At 45.8% G+C, this 21934-nt stretch overlaps 1 protein-coding gene across 1 annotated transcript in view; it reads right to left on the reverse strand.

Moving 5' to 3' along the window:
• RUFY3 (RUN and FYVE domain containing 3) overlaps positions 1–21096 on the reverse strand; it is a 64004-nt gene extending 42908 nt beyond the window's left edge. The window contains exon 1 of the mRNA XM_018553584.1: positions 20512–21096. Coding sequence (XP_018409086.1) covers positions 20512–20896 — 385 coding nt within the window. The 5' untranslated portion in view covers positions 20897–21096. The remainder of the gene's footprint in view (positions 1–20511) is intronic.
• Between the last annotated feature and the right edge of the window lie 838 nt (positions 21097–21934).

The following is a 21934-nucleotide window of genomic DNA, read 5'->3' on the forward strand; positions in this document are numbered from 1 at the left end:
ATCTAATGCAAACTAGTTATCTCCTTGTACTCCGCAGCAGAGCAGCGCTTACATTAGTCCAGGGGATTTCGGTACTCTTAACTCTTAGAATGGTGAATTGCAATGGACAGTGCTATTTGTTTAAATCTGTGGCATGCTAACAGGATCAGATTTCTGCGGCTGTTCTTTCATGGTCCAATCAGCTGGCTAGGAGTGGGTTCCTGACCAAGCCCAAGTTATAGTTTAGAGAAAAGAGAGGTGGTGAACCTAGCTTGTCCAAGAGAGGTGCATGGATCATAATACTAGCCAAGAGATTAAAAAGAAAAATCCCTCAGCAGGTACAGCAAAGCACATACACAATTTTATGGGATCTCTGGAATCCAGCTTTAAAGCAATCCAACAATAACAAGTTCCAAATTAGCTCCTCGTCTGTCCTGTGAAAAGCTGGCTTCTCCCTTTCTGGTGTTGCCATCTTGTACGTCATACAGAATTAATCTCTCTAATGCAAAGACCTTCATATACGCCATATGTCACCCTGACCTCAGAGCAGTCATATGAGAGTGTGAGTGTAGAAATCCTTCACAGCAGTCGATACAAGCGGACAGGCGCCTGCAGGTCCGACTGGGTAATGCAGACAGCATTTATATCCTTCACTAGTCATGTTGTTGAACACTCAGGGAGGACATGGCAGGTGGGGCTGAAGGAGATGTCATCAGGCAGTGAGAAGGTCATAGTGACAAATGAGGGATCTGGGTTCACTTCCAGTCAAAATTCTAAATCTGCACATTACATACAATGAGGTTATCTCAGTATCTACAGTTCATTGGGTGGCACCTTGGAAATCGCAATGCAGCGTCAATACTAATGTATCCCTATGCTATTCCTGGCCTCTGTTCACACCAGCGCAGTACGTTCCAGACCACACCAGAAAAATACTGCATGTCTCATTTTGTCTGGTCTAGAATGCACTGGAACTGTGGGCAGGTTCACACCATTTTCCGGACCATATCTGGTCCGGAAAATGGTGTGAACCTGCCCTCAAACCCAATGCAATCAGGCTGCATATACAGTAATACATAGACTGTTTGTTTAAGGTTTAGTTGTTAGGTGCGTTAAAACACCCTGTGTGTACTAAGTGGGCGTTGTGGTAAATCCGCATTCTCTTGAAGATCTTGGGGTGCTGCTGCTATCCAACACTTTCAAGTATGTCAGATGCCTAGTCTGTTGCTGGGCGCTGTGGTGCCTCCCAATTGCAGCTATTCTGCTACTGCCTTCTCTAGTGCCCAGCTCGAGAAACCACAGTGCCTTGGAGCAAACCAGACATCTGACCCAAATGGAAGTGTCAAGGTGCCCATACAATTATCTGGAGATTTTTGTCTGAGAATGCGTTTGTCAGATAATCTGCCAGTTGATGGGAAGTGCACAACCTCAGTTACTGTACAACTGGCAGATTTTTGACTTTCAAGCAGCCTAGAAAATTTTTGTCTAACTGGACGAAAATTGACAGGTCAGTGGCGTGGTTGTACAACAAAAATCTCAAGATAAAAACTGCACATGCTCAAACGTAAATCTGTCCTTTTGATCGATGAAAATCAGCCAGGTGGTGGTGCTGACGAGCGTTAATTGCAAACTACATTGGTCTGTGCATGATGGGCTAGTTGTAAGAAAATTGAACGAGGGTGAGAGATCTGGACAAAAAAAGTTGTACAATGGTTGTAAGGTGTATGGCCACCTTCAGAGAGCAGTGGCTCTTGAAGTTCTTCAAGAGAAGGAAGATTTATACCGTAACACCACCCTCTGGACAGTTAAGTATTTATATGTTCTTTCTGTTGTTTTTTTGTTTCCCTGATAACAGGATCAAACAAGAAAATGATACAACTGGCACAGTATAAAAGGGCCCAGAAAACCCCTTACATCACTAGGGATGAAATGCGAAAGACAGTTTATTTTTATCCCTTTGAAGAAGACCACTCCTCAATATCCATACGACTATATTAGTATGTAAAACTCAAAAGGTCTATGAATGATGGCCGAGGACTCCAGGCCTACTCAGATTAGGTCACTCAATCCAATCAGGCTGTTAGTTTAGTTTTAGCATTTAGAGTGTAAACCCCTGCCAGGTTATTTCCTTGCTGCCTGTGTACCATTGGGGACATTTCTCTTCACTTCTTGCCTGAGAGACTCAACCAGAAGTTACAGAAAATCTCCCAAAGTTTAGACCATTGACTCCGGGGCAGGTGTCTCTATTGGGTGAACCCTTGCAAAACGTCTGAAAGATACTAATAAACATGATTTATGTCTTTTTGTTTTTTCAAATGATCCGCTCCGGCATCTCAGTATACCGCGAGCTGTAGCTCGCGGTATACTGAGCTTAGGGTAACTGGAGGACGCTAGTTTGTGTCCTCCCGTTACCCTAAGGAGAACTATGGGGAAAAACACTGACCCCATAGTCCTCCTTTAAGGCTATCCCTGAAAACTCATCTCTTCAGGAAAGCCTATCCCGCCTCTACCTAACAGCTGAACTTTTCCTTTTTCCATCAACTCATTAACACAAGGCTACTACCTTTTGTATCACTTGCCCCTTCCTTTTTAGATTGTAAGCTCTCACAAGTAGGCCCTTCCTGACTCTCTTGTCTTGAAGTGCATTATCATCATTAATATGCAGGATTTATATAGTGCCAATAAAAAAGACGACAAAATAGTTACAATACAATTCAAAACAAGATGGTTAGGAAGGTCCTGCTTGTGAGAGCTTACAATGCAACTGTACTGTGTCCCATTATTTTCTAAAGTGCTGTGCAATCTATTAGTGCTATAAGAAACCTGTATAAGAATGACATACATTTTGCACAGTCATACATTTTTGTCATAGAAACATATTTCTTCTATAAACTAGAAGAAAGTGCTCATATATATAGCACATATACTTAAATTATAAATATTTATATTTTAAAAAAGCAACACTACTCAGTCATTTAGAAATATCCATTTAGGAGGCCATAAAAGTACAGCAACACTGTTACTTCAGGTTACCATTAATTCTAAACACTGACACATAGAAAGGCCAGTAAAAAGAAGATATGCTAGTTTATGGACCTGCTGAATTGCAGAGAATGGGAAAGTTACCATCCCTGGGGTCAAGAGATTATCTACTCAGCAAATAGCTGAAAGCACAGGATGTGATGGCTCTCCAACAATCACATGACAGCAAGAAACAGCAAAAAGTCATGTATATCTTGAATGTGGGATAAACAGCATGTATGCTATTAATACCAACTAGAAACAAAGGGTTACAACATGCTTCTTTATCATACATTGCCAAGGTTTCCACTAGACCCTAGTCCTTATAGCACTCTTGCCCTACCCAGCCACTGACTAAACTCATCCTCTTTAACAGTCTTTCACCAGCCATACAAATACTAAAAGGCTGCAAATGTATTCCTGATTATCAACATAACAGCTGAAGGGAAAAAGGAGCTGTCCTGTCACATTGGATGAGTATAATGTGGAGGGGAAGATCACAGGTTACAACCTCACATTTCATAACAAAATCAACTGCATTATATTGTTTCCTGAGCTGCATTTCTTGAGACGTCATGGAGGGTTTGTGACTCGTGAGTCGACCGGGGCATTACATTATGATTAAAAACCAGCTGATCATTTTACTCTTTGTATTTTTATTGGCAATAAATAAGTATAATACTAGGAAACATCAACAAAGTTTTGGTTTCACTCGATCTTTTTGTATATGCCATGGTCAACACTTCTTGACATTTCAAAGACTCATAATACCCACACAGAAAATTAACCAGCGCTGCCTCATTAAAAATAACTATTTTAAAATACATGAATTCTTTTAACCCCTTCATGACCAGTGACATACACATTGGCAGCATTCGCTGTCGGCTTTACAACAGAAGCAATTCTGGCGGCTCAGCTGCTGCCAGATCACTTCTCCGGGCCGGTAAAGTGCTTGCCTCCCCCCTGCCGTGTTTCTCGGGCTCTGCCGCCCCTCCTGTGGGCCCGGGACCGGCATCTCTAGTGCCAATGGGAAGCTGGGGAGGAGAGCGGCAAACGACCATTCACCGTTCTCCTCCCCTCTAAGGGATCGGGAGCGACGCGTATTGCATCATATCCGGTCCCTGAGCTGTCATTGCTGGGCTCCTGAAGCCAAGCAATAAGCTATTGAAGTGCGATCTGCACTTCAATAGCTTAATTAGAGTGGATAGGTGATACTAGGGGTCTTTTGGATGCCTAGTGTCACTTTAAAGAGGACCTATCACCACCAATATGCTATCACATGGGGGCTTGTAAGCTGAGCAGGCTGTTTGGTTAAGGATGCCCAACAGTGCTCATATGTGGAAACCTCCAGCGTCACAAAGTTTTGTTAGAGGGTTTATTTGAGCTGCCTTGCAGTATATGGTGATATGCGGGAACACTAGGCCGCCCTGGAGCTTTTGTCTAAATAAAATCTGTTTATTCACCTGGGACGCAATGTATAGCCTTTTTAATTATATATATTATATATTTAGATCAGGTTATTATAAATAAAGATTACATTATGTGTTAATATCCGTTTTTCTCGGCATGATTTGTAATTATATACACTCACTGGCCGCTTTATTAGGTAACCCCTTCAACTGCTCGTTAACAGAAGTATCTAATCAGCCAATCACATGGCAGTAACTCAGTACACTTAGGCATGTAGACATGGTCAAGATGGTCTGCTGAAGTTCAAACCGAGCATCAGAATGGGGAAGAAAGGGGAATTAAGTGACTTTGAACATGGCATGGTTGTTGGTGCCAAACGGGCTAGTTTGAGTATTTCAGCCACTGCTGATCTACTGGGATTTTCATACACAACCATCTCTCGGATTTAGAGGGAATGGTCTAAAAAACCACTCGTTACATCCGAGGTATGCGGAAGAGCATCTCTGAACACCTGGATCCTTAGACCACTGCAGCAGAGACTTCCAGACACTGGTCTAAGAACAAGCCAGCTCAGATGAGAGACTTCCAGACACTGGTCTAAGAACAAGCCAGCTCAGATGAGAGACTTCCAGACACTGGTCTAAGAACAAGCCAGCTCAGATGAGAGACTTCCAGACACTGGTCTAAGAACAAGCCAGCTCAGATGGTCTCTTGAATATAACTTTTTTTTTTTTAACACCTAGACACAAATGAGCCCTTAACACTTGCAGTGAGGGGGCAGCCCCACTGCAAAGGTTATAAAAAAAAATCCTGGAGTTCTTTACGTTAGCCATACACTGGATTGTTTTTCTCCGTCTGCACAATACGGATTCCAACTTCTGGCTATTGCAGTCAGCAGTCCTGGCAGTTCGGGAAGTGAGCGAACACATACCGGCGTTCGTTCACCTCTCGATCCTGTCACGCCCCTCTGCCGTGACAGGTGAGGGGCTGGATTCCCCCCTCCCCACTCCGATCCACCAGTGCTGACTGGCGGAACGGACTGGGGAGGGGGCGGGTACAGCTGGCTCTGCCTCTAGATTGGCAGAGCCAGCTGTCAGTCACGCAGCTGGGCGGATCCCGGCACAAATTGTTGGGATCTGCTTCAGCTGCGGTGTCTCAGTATACCGCGAGCTACAGCTCGCGGTATACTGAGCCTAGGGTGACGGGAGGACGCTAGTTTGTGTCCTCCCGTTACCCTAAGGTGAATTATGGGGGAAAGCCTTAACCCCATAGTTCTCCTTTAACATGTGTTGCTCTGCATTGCCTCTGTATGTAGAAGGACATCTTGGTAGAGGCAGGGCTTTCCTATTTCATGTCCAATCCTCCAACGAGGAGAGGTCACCTACCAGGAACTGGACTGCTATTTTTCAGGAGGAATTCAAGGCAAATCATTTTTTCAGGGTACTGCTTAGGCACGATTAACATTTCTAAAATGTTACCTAAAACATAGCAAATCTTCCATGTACGAGTTCAGGTCCACTTTAAATGAAGCCGATTTATTAAAAGAACCAATGGGGGGATTTATTAAAACTGGAGCAGACAAAATCTGGAGCAGTTGTGCATGACAACCAATCAGCTTCTCTCTTCAATTAATATTTGAAAGTGAAAGATAGAACCCGATTGGTTGCCATGCACAGATGCTCCAGTTTTGATAAATTCCCCTCAATATATTTTAAAAACGACAACAACCTCTAAATTATTGTAAACATGTCATGAGAATAACAATGGTGGTTGCAATTGCTGAACTCAGTCTTAGAATAATGGTTGCCGGGCTGTTATAATGGACTGGATATATTACATTATGCATCACTGACCTGAAACGAGTTTCGATATCACTAAAGCTCATGTAACATCAGAAGCCCTTAAAGTGACATTAACGTCAAAAAATTTTTTCTCTCCCCAATGTTAATGTCAGCACTTACCTTAAATGATGTCTCTTAATCCAATTTTCCTCTTCTTTCCTGTTCTTTTCAGCCTTCTCTCCAGCGCTGCGGCGGGTGTCCGATCCAGCGCGGACTCCTCTGTCCTTGCTGGCACTTCCTGTCCCACGATGTCTGCATGCGTCCATAGATTAGCCTTGCGTCTCTCCTCGTCTCCTGGCCGAAAATCCGAACTGCGCATGCGCCCGCCCCAAGATGCTTTGCGGCCGCTCAAACAGTTTCGGATTTTCGGGCGGGAGCGCGGCGAAGACAGGGGTAAGTTTAAACCGCAGTTAAAGCGGGTTTTTTTTTTTTTTTTTTGCATAGATCTACTGCTTGTTAGCAGTAGATCTATGCAAAAAAACCCGGAGTGTTTAGAAACCCTTTAAATGCATACCGCGGTCAGGAGAAAAGTATTAGACCAGAGGTTCAGCCAGGGAGGGAAACAGCCAAGTAAGAAGAATTTTTCATAAGCAGATACCAGCAATGGCAGCATCAATATTTCTCTCATAACAGATTTCCTTTAAGATTCTTTCAAATGTATGAATTTGAAATGTCCATAAACATACTTGTATTTACATTCAGCCTCAGGCAAATCGTATGTCAATGGATATAAAATTTGGAATCTCCCCGAATTGAACACAATATGAGAGTTATGGGTACTTGTGGTTTTGTTACATTGCACCTTGTTTACTTTTACAGCAGTCAGAAAGGGAGGATCGTACTCGCCTGTAGTTTGTTTATGAGCTCATGGAATGACTTGGAACAGTTCCGGGATTATGACCCTGTCCATGCTAATCAAACACTGCTATAATTGTTTTTTCTGTTTTTACTATACTAAAAAGGTGTAAGGGGCTAACGCGGATGGGACATTAAAAAACCTGTAAAAAATCAATGTTGAGACTGATGCCAAGAAGCATGAGTAATACACAAGGGACAACGGCAGAAGGATCGATGCCAGAAAAAAGTAAAAAAAAAAAAAAAGCTAACCAGATGCTACCATTACAGTACAAGCCAGTGCTCAAACACACACGTAATACACATAAATGATTGTGTTAGCTCACAGTTACCCACATAGACACAATCTTAAATACCTATTGCAGATATAAAAGACCCACTGGAGAAACAAAACCCCACTGCCTTTAACATTTGTTTTATTTTATCTTGGTAAACAACACACCCCTGGCAGGCAGGTGGCATCAGGACTCCACAATCTAAAGTGAAGATATCTTGTGCTTTCTTTCCCATCTATAATTGAGCAGGATTAAGCATCTAGAATCTTCCACAAAGCAGCTCACTGTCATATGCAATACTTACTCTGTTAAATAGGCTCTTCAAAGCTTTAGGTGGCCTCAGCGTAGTGCCAAAAGGGTTAAGCAGTGCAGCAGATGGTTCTGCATACAGCATCAGCGAGGCACTGGGCTCTGTACTACAGATACTGCTGCTCAGTCCGGAAGTCAAGGGTGATGGACCTATCTGTCATGACTCTGGACTGCTTTTTTAAATATAATTAATACACGAGAGAATGACTTTTGTAACCATCCAGTTCTTTTATTCGATATTGCAAAAGCGACATAGAAAAAAAACTCTGTCTGCCACTGACAACAACTTGATTTGAACTAAACCAAAAACCCAAGAGGGTTTCTAATTGCTACTTAAAGTGGCACTAAACTCAGGAGATAAATCTTGCAAATGCATCCAAGTACCCCAATTATTATTAAATGTGTATCACTCGGCTGTAGATCCTCAAAATTATCTCTGAATTGGTGCCGACACTGTCCTTCCTTCTGGAGGGTGGCTACTTTTGTTCTAGGGCTGCAACCAACTAATCGATTGATAATTATGAGAATAGTTGTCAACTATTCTCATTGTTGATTAGTTGGATCCCCTAGCTCTCTCCTCCATGCTGGGAGGAGGGCACAGCAAGCAGTGGGCAAGTGCAATTGCCAGCCTGCTATTGGCTATTACAATTTGAAATGGTCAATAGCAGGCTGGCTATTGCACCAGCCCACTACCTGTTTTATTCACATTCAGCTGTCATCTGCGGAATCTTGCCACTCCACTGACAGCTGTCATTCCCTGGCTGAAGCTATTCAAGCGTCATGTGCGTCAATTCATTTAAAAAAAAACCTAAGCGCCAATACCGCCACTTAAAATTTTTAAACCTAAGCCGGCACTGTAAACAGGAGCCGCCGGATCCTTCCTGTGAAGCGCAGCGCTTGTTTACAGCACCGGCCAAAGATCTCCTCCACGCTGCCACCCACGAGAAAAACCAGGAAGCCTGTTAAGAGCCCGCACAGCCCAGCAAGGTGCCTGCACAGCCCCCCATGGACCCCGCACAGCCCTTTTTTTTTTTTAACACTACTTTAATTTTTATTCATTTAACTTTATTGTTATCAAAACAGGGTAACAAGCTCCCTAAATGAAAGAATTATCATCTCCTCTCTTTGACTTCTGCTCATTCAGGTCCTTAAAATATCCACTGTGGGACCAACTCCAAGAATTCTATAAAAACAAAATAGTTATTAAGTCTAGGGGTAGAGGAATAAGGTGTAATACCCTATTCCTCCCTCTGGCAGGCTCCCTCCATTTGTGCAACAGTCCCCTGAAGCCTCCTCTCTAAGAAACTCCGGCCGGTGGTGACACACTTAGGCCCCGTTCACATATAGCGAATTGTCGCGCGATTTCCGCCACGGTATCGCGCATTTTTACCTCGCGATATCGCGAGAAGTCGCCGGCCAATGCTATTCAATGGAGCTGTCTTAACTCCATGTCGCTCGTCGCGGTCGCAAGTCGCTTCTACCGGACCCTTTTTTCGGCGGATTTTGCGCGATTTTGCTTTGTTTCTATGGAGCCCGACGGAGAAGGTCGCGCTACCGTCGCTGGATCGTCGCTGGAACGTCGCCCCGAAAGTCGCGCTATCCCGGCCACCGCAAAAGGTATGTCGCTATATGTGAACGGGGTCTTACTCTGGCAGGCTTGTTGAAGCCTGCCAGAGTGAAGAATAAGGTAAGTGTTATACTCTATTCCTCCATCCCAAGACTTAGGAATTTAACCCTTGCAGTTTGGTGAGCCCCATGGCAAGGGTAGATTTTTTTTCTAATTCCTGGAGCTTTAAACATGAGCTGATTGCCATAGGGAAGTTATGTCAACAGATAACCTCTCCTGCTGCCTTTCCATATGTGCTTTTGGAATAGGAGTACAAATCATTAGATCACCTTTGTGCTGTGTGCATGGTTCTCCAATAGCAATACAATAAGAATACCTCCCACTGTGCCCAGTGGATACTTCAAGAGCATGAACTAGATTGAAGCAGACCTTTAATCCCCTGAGGAAAAGTGTCTGTAAGTGAAACCAAGTGCAGTAAACCTGCACAAAATATCAGTGAATAAAAACCAGCCATCTGTTAATAAGCTGTAGGCTGAGCTAAAAGGGACAGAATGAGCTGCTGATTAATCTTGAGGGAGGGCTGCAACTAACAATTATTTTCATAAATCGATTAGTTGACCGATAATTTTTTCGATTAAAATCGGATTTAAAAAAAAAACATTTTATTTAAAATAAAATACACAAATGCAGTGTTACAAACAAAGTTTACATCAGAATAAAACTGCATGCACATTTTTTGCAATTGCACCGCACATTTCAGTGCAGGCAATCACACTACGGGCAGGATGCCACTGAAATGAATGGCACTGCAACAATTTGGAGACAACAGGTTCTCTTTATGGTGACATTAGGGGTCTTTTAGACTCCTAGTGTCCCCTTTCCAGTTCAATAGTTTTAGCTGGGGAATGCCAGCTGAATTTAAATAGCTGGGGAATAGTAGCAGACAGTGCCTTGGAGCAATAGCCAGCCTGCTATTGGCCATTTCAAATTGCAATAGCCAATAGCAGGCTGGCTTTGGCACAAGCCCACTGCCTGCTGTCAATCAGCAGAGGAGGGAACTGAAGAAAGTTCTCCTTCAGGTCCTACTCTGCTGACAGTGGGTGGGTGCAATAGCCAGCCTGCTATTGGCTACTGCAATTCAAATAGCCAATAGCAGACTGGATATTGCTCCCAGCCGCTGGATGGGAGAAAGCCATAAGAGAGGGGACACAAGGAGTGTCAGGAACGTGGGGAGAAGCAGCGGGGACACAGGCAAGCGCAGTGGGGATACCAGGGCAGAAGCGGGGGCAACGGCAGATGCAGAGGCACAGCTGTCTCTCCTCCCCACTGAGCAGCAGGCGAGTGAGTTTTGAAGCTCTCCTCGCCGATGAGCACCCGCTGCAGGGGTCTGTGTGCCCTCCTATCACTGCTGGGAGCAGATGAGAACAGAGGGGACACAGAACCCATGAAACAACTAATCGAACGTTCAACTAATTGATAAGAATCGTTGGCAAAAATTCTCATTATCGATTATAATCCATTAAGTCGATTAGTTGTTGCGGTTCTATTAAATATACATGGATAAAAAAAAAAGTGTGCTTGGCTCTTGTCTATCAAGCAACCTCTAGGTACTGTGTAGGAAACAGTGTACTGATCTTAACAGCTCTGTACACACATTTAGATTAATTGGCCTGCAATATTCGAGTTGGTCTAGACATTCCCCACACTGGCTTAGCTAGGGAAGTAATGGCAATACAGCCCTGTTTAGACTAATGTAATAATATGCCTATCTGCTGAACAAGACCTATATATATTCTAAGCCCACATTCATACTTGGGCATCAGCAGGCTTGTACATGTTTTTTTCCACGTTTTTAAGCTTCAGTGTTTTTGTTTTGGCCAATGCAAAGCTAATTACTAGGAAGAGACCGTTTTTAGGCGCAAAATTACGCGTTTTCAGCTACTTCCATTGAAATCTATTGGGGACAAAAATGCATGATCATGCATCTTGACCTTTCACACGGTCTTTCCCTAAATATCTGTTCACCAGTCTTACCCTCCATCATGCCTCAAGCCCCCTCCTCTTGCTTTTTCTCTTCACTTCCCATTTTGCACTTTGCCCCATACCACTTTTATTTCCAACCAATTCCTCAAACCGTACCATCAGGTTTTAGTAAGGTGATAACGTGTGTCCCCCCCTCCTACCCTTTGGGGCCCAACTTTTTGTCCTCCTTACTGAATGCCAATATATAGTTAGACGGTATCTTGGACGAGATGCTAAAGGATTGCACATGCTCATATAACCATGTTACTATTGTATTGTTCAGTATATGTCGTGAGGTGGATTGCCACTGAGTTGATGTTTGGAGTGACAAATATATTCATACACAGTAGTACGTTGGCTACAATATCTGTGACTCGCTGTAACAAATAATTGAGACGTTGTTGCACTGAGTTCTAGTACCTTATATGTTTTTTGTCCAATTTGCAATAGAAACGTTTTGAATTAAAAAATAAAATAATGCATGATCATGCCCGTCTTTGTTAATTAGCGCCCTATTTCTTGTAGCGAGCATCAGTCCCAGCAGGCACCTCCATACACTGACTTGAAATTTCAGCTTCGGTTTCACTCCATTGGGCAAACTCCATCCAGCACCGCTTCCACTATTCGCATCCTGCTTTTGATTCCATTGCACAGCACTGGAAGACACTTACAGGATCTGGAGATCTCCACCACTGTTTCTTATTTTACCAGCAGAGATGCACCGAAACTGAATTTTTAGGACGAAACCGAAAATAAGAAGTTCGTCAGGCCGAAATGGAAAATGTTTTTCCCAAACCCTTTCAAAAATATATAATTGGTTTTTACTTTACTGTTGGGGGCTTTGGGAAAATATCAGGAGGGCTAAACACAGCACATCCTGTCCATTCATAACTGGGGAGAGACAGTAAGCATATACTATGCCCACAGTTATTTACAAAACACTCAGCGATCAATCCTGATCACTGAGCGCTTTGAAGCTGCTCTTCATCCTGACTCACCTGTCACAGGAGGCTGAGTGGGGGCCGAGCAGGGAGGAGAGCTCAGCCTCCTGCGACAGCTGACTCCTTCTCCACATGGCTCGGCATTCTGACTCTCCAGCTGTCACAGGAGCCGAGCTGGGGGTGTGTGGTAGAAGAGCTCAGCTCCTGTGACAGCTGTCTCTGCCCCGCACTGCCTGGCATCCTGAGTGATCTCCTCCCCGCTCGGCCTCCTGAAACCTTCTCTTCTCCCCACTGGACGCCGGTCTCTGTTCCTCAGATCGGACAAGACACAGAACGGCACCTAGCAGCGAGGAGATAAGTTAGAAATGAATTTTCGGCTGTTATGGTACTTTTGGCATTTTGCCAAAGTACCATTTTTGGCCAAAATGTTTCAGCAGCCAAAATTTTGGTGAATACCTAATTACCGATGTACTTCAGCTTTTCAGGGCCTTAGAGAGTTCTATTGATCTAGGCCTTATGACAACACAAAAGTCAATAGCAAAGAGAGCTAGTGGATGGGGTGTAAGGAGCCCTTGCATTATTAGAGGCAATGACAATTGATTTTGTTATGTTGCGATATGGTTATGAAGGCTGCTTCTGGCCTTGGTCCAGCATGATTAACCCTCTATGGTTTCTGTAAACAATTAGACCTCTGCACAATCCTCTATTTACCTGACATGCTCATCTTCTAGTGCATGTATATTGGGTAGACTTTCTATTGCTGCCTACATGATATGCGTCTGAGATATAAACAGGAACGTTTGTGTTAAAATGCCAGGATGCCCAATCCCTAGCAATTCCAGTCTCAAAAATGACCATCTACACTCCATACCTTAATTCACCAAGAGTATCGTCCCATCTTAAAACAAATCTGCAGTCACCCCCAGATCACACCATTCCACTGCATTGTTCAGCTGACAAGATGTATTCTGTATCCAAAGAAGTAAACACCTTCCAATCTGCCCGTGAGGCCAATAAACCAGTAGGAAAGAGAAAGCATCCAATAGAAGACATCAAAGCGGAAGAGTTGATCAATAATCTAATTCATTACACAAATGAAATCTTGCACATAAAATCACATTCTTACATGTTATATTGTAGACAAGTCTATACAAAATGCACACTGACAGCAAAAATTCTGAATGTGGAACAAGCATACAGGTGCTCCACCATACTTTATATTTGGCCCCAAGTGTGTATGTAGAACTACCAATAAGGGAGCACCATAGCAATATCTGATGCTATCCCTTTGGCCTACCAAGGCTGGAGTGTCTTCTCTTTGGGATCCTTTGCATTCACAGGATCTTCTTGGAAGGCTTTTGACACCACACTCGTCTAGGTGCAATTGGCAGAAACTGAAGTATAAAGGTATGCATTTTATTTTTCCAACATGTGTAGTGAAGTGGGGGTATGGGGAACATGGGATTAACATAGAAGTATACCTTACATTTTAATGTAAGACATGCTTCAATGTAGGGATGCACCGATACTGTTTTTTCAGCATCGAGTACCAATATTTTTTTTCTCGGTACTCGCCGATACCGAATACTGATATCGGAAATCCCATTAAGGAAGTCGGGTGGCGTGTAAGGACTCACCACCCAGCTTCCTGATTAGCCGGGAAGCGTGTAACGACTCGCCGCCCAGATTCCCGATTAGCTGGGAAGGCGTCTCCATGCTCCCTCATCACCAGGTGACAAGGAAGCATGAAGCCAGCTTTCTGGCCATTCAGTAAGCTGGGAGGCAGGTAATGACATGTACTCCTTACCCACCCACCGGCTTTCTGATTGGCCAGGAAGCAATCTCCATTCTCCCTGGTGATGTAATTACTCGCCGCCTGGCTTCCTGATACCGGACGTTCCCGTATCGGGATAGGCACTGGGAGCATTTGGGTAAGTACAAGTACTCGCCCAAATACTAGTATCTGTGCATCCCTACTTCAAGGGATTGCATCCTAGCAACAAAGGGAAATAGGTTGCAAGCAGGCTCATCCTAGCAGCAAAGGACTTAGATGCTAGGAGGCAGGAGGACCCAATAGATGAATGTGCACTCTACACAGGTAAACATTAGCAAGGAGCTGCCTGCATCCTAGCAACAAAGGACGCTAGCTGGCAAGGAGCTGCCTCATCCTAGCAACAAAAGGACCCTAGGTGGCAAGGAGCTGCCTCATCCTAGCAACAAAAGGACCCTAGGTGGCAAGGAGCTGCCTCATCCTAGCAACAAAAGGACCCTAGGTGGCAAGGAGCTGCCTCATCCTAGCAACAAAAGGACCCTAGGTGGCAAGGAGCTGCCTCATCCTAGCAACAAAGGACCCTAGGTGGCAAGGCGCTGCCTCATCCTAGCAATAAAAGGACCCCAGGTGGCAAGGAGCTGCCTCATCCTAGCAACAAAGGACGCAAGGTGGCAAGGAGCTGCCTCATCCTAGCAACAAAGGACGCAAGGTGGCAAGGAGCTGCCTCATCCTAGCAACAAAGGACGCAAAGTGGCAAGGAGCTGCCTCATTCTAGCATCACAGGATGCAAGGTGGCAAGGAGCTGCCTCATTCTAGCATCACAGGACGCAAGGTGGCAAGGAGCTGCCTCATCCTAGCAATAAAAGGACCCCAGGTGGCAAGGAGCTGCCTCATCCTAGCAACAAAGGACAAAAAGGTGGCAAGGAGCTGCCTCATCTTAGCAACAAAGGACGCTAGGTGGCAAGGAGCTGCCTCATCCTAGCAACAAAGGACGCTAAGTGGCAAGGAGTTGCCTCATCCTAGCAACAAAGGACAAAAGGTGGCAAGGAGCTGCCTCATCTTAGCATCAAAGGACGCTAGGTGGCAAGGAGTTGCCTCATCCTAGCAACAAAGGACGCTAGGTGGCAAGGAGCTGCCTCATCCTAGCAACAAAGGACGTAGGTGGCAAAGAGCTGCCTCATTCTAGCATCACAGGACGCAAGGTGGCAAGGAGCTGCCTCATCCTAGCAACAAAAGACGCAACTAGCTGGCAAGGAGCTGCCTCATCCTAGCAACAAAAGGACCCTAGGTGGCAAGGAGCTGCCTCATCCTAGCAACAAAAGGACCCTAGGTGGCAAGGAGCTGCCTCATCCTAGCAACAAAAGGACCCTAGGTGGCAAGGAGCTGCCTCATCCTAGCAACAAAGGACCCTAGGTGGCAAGGCGCTGCCTCATCCTAGCAATAAAAGGACCCCAGGTGGCAAGGAGCTGCCTCATCCTAGCAACAAAGGACGCAAGGTGGCAAGGAGCTGCCTCATCCTAGCAACAAAGGACGCAAGGTGGCAAGGAGCTGCCTCATCCTAGCAACAAAGGACGCAAGGTGGCAAGGAGCTGCCTCATCCTAGCAACAAAGGACGCAAAGTGGCAAGGAGCTGCCTCATTCTAGCATCACAGGATGCAAGGTGGCAAGGAGCTGCCTCATTCTAGCATCACAGGACGCAAGGTGGCAAGGAGCTGCCTCATCCTAGCAATAAAAGGACCCCAGGTGGCAAGGAGCTGCCTCATCCTAGCAACAAAGGACAAAAAGGTGGCAAGGAGCTGCCTCATCTTAGCATCAAAGGACGCTAGGTGGCAAGGAGTTGCCTCATCCTAGCAACAAAGGACAAAAGGTGGCAAGGAGCTGCCTCATCTTAGCATCAAAGGACGCTAGGTGGCAAGGAGTTGCCTCATCCTAGCAACAAAAGACGCCAGGTGGCAAGGAGCTGCCTCATCCTAGCAACAAAGGACGTAGGTGGCAAAGAGCTGCCTCATTCTAGCATCACAGGACGCAAGGTGGCAAGGAGCTGCCTCATCCTAGCAACAAAAGACGCAAGGTGGTAAGGAGCTGCCTCATCCTAGCAACAAAGGAGACAAGGTGGCAAGGAGCTGCCTCATCCTAGCAACAAAGGACAAAAGGTGGCAAGGAGCTGCCTCATCTTAGCAACAAAGGACGCAAGGTGGCAAGGAGCTGCCTCATCCTAGCAACAAAGGACGCTAGGTGGCAAGGAGCTGCCTCATCCTAGCAACAAAGGACGCTAGGTGGCAAGGAGCTGCCTCATCCTAGCAACAAAGGACGCTAGGTGGCAAGGAGCTGCCTCATCCTAGCAACAAAGGACGCTAGGTGGCAAGGAGCTGCCTCATCCTAGCAACAAAGGACGCTAGGTGGCAAGGAGCTGCCTCATCCTAGCAACAAAGGACGCTAGGTGGCAAGGAGCTGCCTCATCCTAGCAACAAAGGACGCTAGGTGGCAAGGAGCTGCCTCATCCTAGCAACAAAGGACGCTAGGTGGCAAGGAGCTGCCTCATCCTAGCAACAAAGGACGCTAGGTGGCAAGGAGCTGCCTCATCCTAGCAACAAAGGACGCTAGGTGGCAAGGAGCTGCCTCATCCTAGCAACAAAGGACGCTAGGTGGCAAGGAGCTGCCTCATCCTAGCAACAAAGGACGCTAGGTGGCAAGGAGCTGCCTCATCCTAGCAACAAAGGACGCTAGGTGGCAAGGAGCTGCCTCATCCTAGCAACAAAGGACGCTAGGTGGCAAGGAGCTGCCTCATCCTAGCAACAAAGGACGCTAGGTGGCAAGGAGCTGCCTCATCCTAGCAACAAAGGACGCTAGGTGGCAAGGAGCTGCCTCATCCTAGCAACAAAGGACGCTAGGTGGCAAGGAGCTGCCTCATCCTAGCAACAAAGGACGCTAGGTGGCAAGGAGCTGCCTCATCCTAGCAACAAAGGACGCTAGGTGGCAAGGAGCTGCCTCATCCTAGCAACAAAGGACGCTAGGTGGCAAGGAGCTGCCTCATCCTAGCAACAAAGGACGCTAGGTGGCAAGGAGCTGCCTCATCCTAGCAACAAAGGACGCTAGGTGGCAAGGAGCTGCCTCATCCTAGCAACAAAAGACGCAAGGTGGTAAGGAGCTGCCTCATCCTAGCAACAAAGGACGTAGGTGGCAAGGAGCTGCACAAAGGTTTACATGCGTACAACATAAAATATGGTTCATACACAGACACAGGTTTTTTTTATTTTAATTTTACAGATCTAACCACAGCGCAAGTTTACTGATCAGCTGTGTGCACAGGCCCATAGAAAACATTATACCCGAGTTCAGGATGGTAAATAAAAATGCTGTACTGACTAAAAACACATTTTTTACAGCTGCATGCATGAGCCCTTATAGAAATTGTCAATGCTGTTTTCAGGTCCTGTCAAAGCGCAAACTGGCAATGCCAGCCACATGACTCAAGCTCTGAATTTGGCAGCTCTTATTTACGTACTGAAAGTAGGAACAACAACACGCCTTCCCAAGTGAGACGTGACACTTGTGCAATGTTTTCATACCAAACTCACATAAAACACTTCCTTGAAAAACTGCACAAATACAGCAAACTACTTCTACATACAATACAATACAATAATTATTTAATGGGAGAGACAAGAGGCTGCCTTCACTGACCTCCCTGGGAAACTGCTAGTTGCCTGGCTGTCATGCTGACCCTCTGTCTGCAATACATTTAGTCTCTGGACCAGAACAGGTATGCAGATCCATAAAAGCAAAATCTGGTTTACTTATAAGAGGTCAGTGGCTCAAAGTATTGGAGGACAGTCAAGTGTTAACAAGCATTTCCAGAAGAAGTGGTCAGTGACAGCTGTCTGCTTGTTATGACAGGTTACCTATAAACATGTAAAACGTTGAATTGCCATAATGTGCATCTTTATGACTATAGAGACGACAGATTGGAAAGCAGAGGGACACCCTGGTCTCATCACGTAGAAAACAATACCGGATAAAAAACAACACGGCTGATTGCCGTTTTCCAGAGATCAGTCAGCCAGGGATGTAAACACTTGCAGTAAACAGTTCTCTTCCAGAAGAAGGGACCCTGCGTGGCCCTGAAACGTTGGCTGTTTGACGCATGTGACGATGCAATAAAAAGTGCTTTACTTCTTGCACATATCATGGAGTGCTGGTGACTTCTATTATGGACTGTATCTGACACGGCACCATCCGTGTTGTCACTTCAAGCACCAATCTCTCATACAAGGTCTGTACGCTGTATGGAGTGCAGGTGATTTCGTATTATCTATGACTATAGAGATGCCAGATTGGAAAGCAGAGGGACACCCTGGTCTCATCACATAGAAAACAATAGCGGATGAAAAACAACACGGCTGATTGCTGTTTTCCAGAGATCAGTCAGCCAGGGATGTAAACACTTGCAGTAAACAGTACGCTACCGTCAATGTACAAAGCAGACACTTTACAGACAAACAGAACTCGGGAGTCTTTTGTTTCTCTCAGATTCGCTGCAGCCCATTTATAAATTTCCGCACAAAAGTCGAGCCGTAGTTCACGGCAACAAGGATTACCTCGTATTCCCATTTCAAGCTCACCGGCTGCTATAGACAGCAGCTCCATTTTTTTATTTGCCACTTAAAAAGTATCTATAGACATTTTTTTCTAGGTTTGGATGGAGTGAGGAAGGATTGGAACCCTTGGCAGGTTTTACTGCTATCCAGGGCTTGGTAAGGCCCCTTTCACGCCGGCAGTCCGTTTGGGTCCGCCGGTCAGTTTTACAGACAAACCCGATCGGATGGCCAATGGAAGCCTATGGGCGTCCGTTTACACCCAAATCTGGCCAGGTCCGGCAAAACTGATCTCTGGACCTACCCCCAATCTGATGTAAACACACACGTCTGATTCCCCATAGACAGACATTGCAGTTTTTTCCTCAATCGCAAGAAAAACGGTACAAATATCGATGTCAACGGTGATGTTCACTCTGTACTGCTGTTAACAGGAGAGAGATCCTCTCTGCTCAGCCCATGTGAAAGGGGCCTTAGAGAGATTTCCCCTCACTTTCTTTTTTACCAGAGAGGAAGTGAGGGTAACTCCAACAGCAGCACAGACAAGTAGTTTGTCGCAGTCCAAACGCTTTTTTTTCTTCTCCTTTTAAGTTGAGTAGAGGAAGGTCAGAACCTCTGTCAGCGGTTTATTATCCGTTCACTGTCCACTTCTTGGGTCAACAGGACAGGAAGTGAGGGGAAGTCTATCAAATGAAAACATTACGTCACAAACACACGAGAGAGATCCACAGGAAGGGGGAAGCCTCTGTGTCACAGGAGCCAAAATGGTTATGTAGTTTCACCAACATACTGAAACATGAATAGGTAGCGCAAGCTTGGATAGCCTGTCAGTCTCCAAAGCATGCTGAGAGTTGGACCTCCACACAGTACCCAAGCTTGGCATGGAGTATTTTACAGACTGCTATAAATCGTCCTCAAAGGCGGCAGTGGGGTGAATGAAGAGGTACCATTTCAACCTGTCTGGAAGGGGAAGAGCTTTCACCTTGACATCTACAGGCCACAGCCTGAGCCTCTGGCGAATGAGGAACCCTTGTCAGGTTTTACTGCTATCCAGGGCTCTGTGAGAGTAATTTCTCCTCACTTCCTGTTTTTCGCCAGACAGAAATTGAGGGTAACTCTCCAACAGCTACACAGACAGCAGTACAAACGTTTTTTGTTTTTAAGTCAAGTAGGGGAAGGTTAAGCTGGCCATACAACAACAGAACTTCGCACAGTGTGTGCCGCTGTCGGCTCCCTTTTGGCTGGAATCCCTCGATCAGCTGATCAAAGGAGGCAGCGGGAAAGTCTTCGAAAGAACAGAGCTGGCGGCCAATGAGTTGCTGGCTCTGTTAGGGTATTCTGACAGTGGTCAGCGGCCACCGTCTGAATGTAATGCAGCCCACGGGTTGAACAAAGAAAATATTATGGTGTATGGCCAGCTTTGAAACCCCTGTCAGCGGTTTATTGTTATCTGTTAGATTTTTCTCCACTTCCTGTGTCAGCAGGACAGGAAATGAGGGGGAAATCTCTCATATGGAGCCTCAGATATCAGTAAGCCTGGGTTCACACCTGTGTAATACAACATTGCATGTGCGCTGAAGCACATTTTTACATGCGTTAACCTACGCTGTGGTAGAGCAGCCCATTTTTATAAATGAATGGCCATCTAAACCGTACCAAAGAAGTAAATGGCCATTTTTATTGAAATCGCATCACACAATGTTAATAGGTTGCCATGCGTTTTGATGCAATGCACGTGTGATGGTTCAGTGCGTTGGAGTGCCATTAAGAAATAACGGCAGCACAGCGCACCAAACATTGTCGCACGGGTTCCCGTGTCTCATAGGTGTGAATGGGGCTCAAATCTGGCAGGAGTTCTAATCCTTCCCAGACTAGAAGAAAAACATTTTGGTTCTAGATATCCCTTATATATGCCACACACTCACTTTTTTGGACTTTATCGTTCCCGCCATTGCTTGCGCTGCTTTGGTAGTTCATCATCATCATCATTAACGGCAGGGATGATGTTGGTGAAAGCCCTCCAGATCCAGGTGAGGCCGGGTCAGGGTATCCGGGAGAGGATGAGGTGGGAGACGTGCGGATGTACCCCTGGGACGCGGTCACCCCCGTGTACGCTTTGCCCTGTTTTTGCTTCCTTGCCCCTGGATAGAGGAATATGGGTGGTGGCAGCGAAGGAGACGAATCTTCGGCTTCTTCCTTTTCATCCGAGCGCAAAGGGAGGATATCCAAATCCCGCCCATGAAGAGCCATTCCTTGCGCATTTCCATTGCCATGTTGGTGGCAGTTCTTGCCTTGCTGCTCCCCCTCCATGTCACTTGATCAGTAGGATATGGATGTGTCTTAGTGCTGCTTCTAGGGGATGGTGATCTCTTGCTGCTGTCAGATATTACTGCTCCTTGACCACATTCAAACACTCAAGTCAACTATTGTTTCTGAGCATTCCTCATGTCACTGGTGTCCACTTCTAGCCCGCCATACACAGATGACAATGATCAGCAGGAGATGACAGTACAGGCTGACATCAGGGATCTCCCTCCGCCTTGATGATCCGGGCGATGAAAACAGCCCTGTGTGTACGATCCTTGTGTGCCCGGAACTCCCGCACAGCTAGAGGAGGAAGCAGACACACACCACTCTTCCTTAGCCTGCCGCTCCTCCCAGCTACACTCCCCTAAGCTGTAACCCTTCCATGTGCGGGCTGTCTATTGTCAACTCAGCCTAGCACTGCCTTCCTAGGAGCAGCTCCGTGCTCTCAGCTACCTCCTGTGCTTTCCGTTCGGTATTTTACCGCGCGGTATCCCTCACTCCATCTCACGTTTGCCGTGCCATTCATTGGGGGGAATTCATCACAACTGGAGCAAACAGAATCTGGAGCGGTTTCCCATAGTAACCAATCAGCTGTCTCTGAAATTGAAAGAAGCTAATTGGTTGCCATGGGAAACTGCTACAAATTCTGTCCCCTCATTGTTACCCCCAAACACTGCAAGCAAGACACACGTCAAAAACGTGGCAAGCTTGCAGCTCGCTCCATTCACACCTAAGCGCATTGTCGCGCGTTAATCAGCACGACAAAACGCTTGACCCCCAGTCAGTCCTATGGTCCCTGTTAACACCTAGGCGTTTTTTCGCAAGCAGAAATATGCCTGTCGCACAAAATGCTACATGAGCTACTTTGGGACAGATTCCGCGTGTTTTCTCCCCATTGGCTCAATAAAAAAAGCTTGAAAACCGTGTGTGGAATTATTCTTGAGCAGATTCAGCGCATTTTGCCCATGTTCATGAATATGCCACAATCTGCAATCTGCTCAATATGCCACAATCTCCTCGCACTCTGCTTGTAAAAACGCG

Source organism: Nanorana parkeri, unplaced genomic scaffold (genome assembly GCF_000935625.1).
Source record: "Nanorana parkeri isolate BGI_ZX_2015 unplaced genomic scaffold, ASM93562v1 scaffold124, whole genome shotgun sequence".
NCBI classification, from domain to species: Eukaryota; Metazoa; Chordata; class Amphibia; order Anura; family Dicroglossidae; genus Nanorana; species Nanorana parkeri.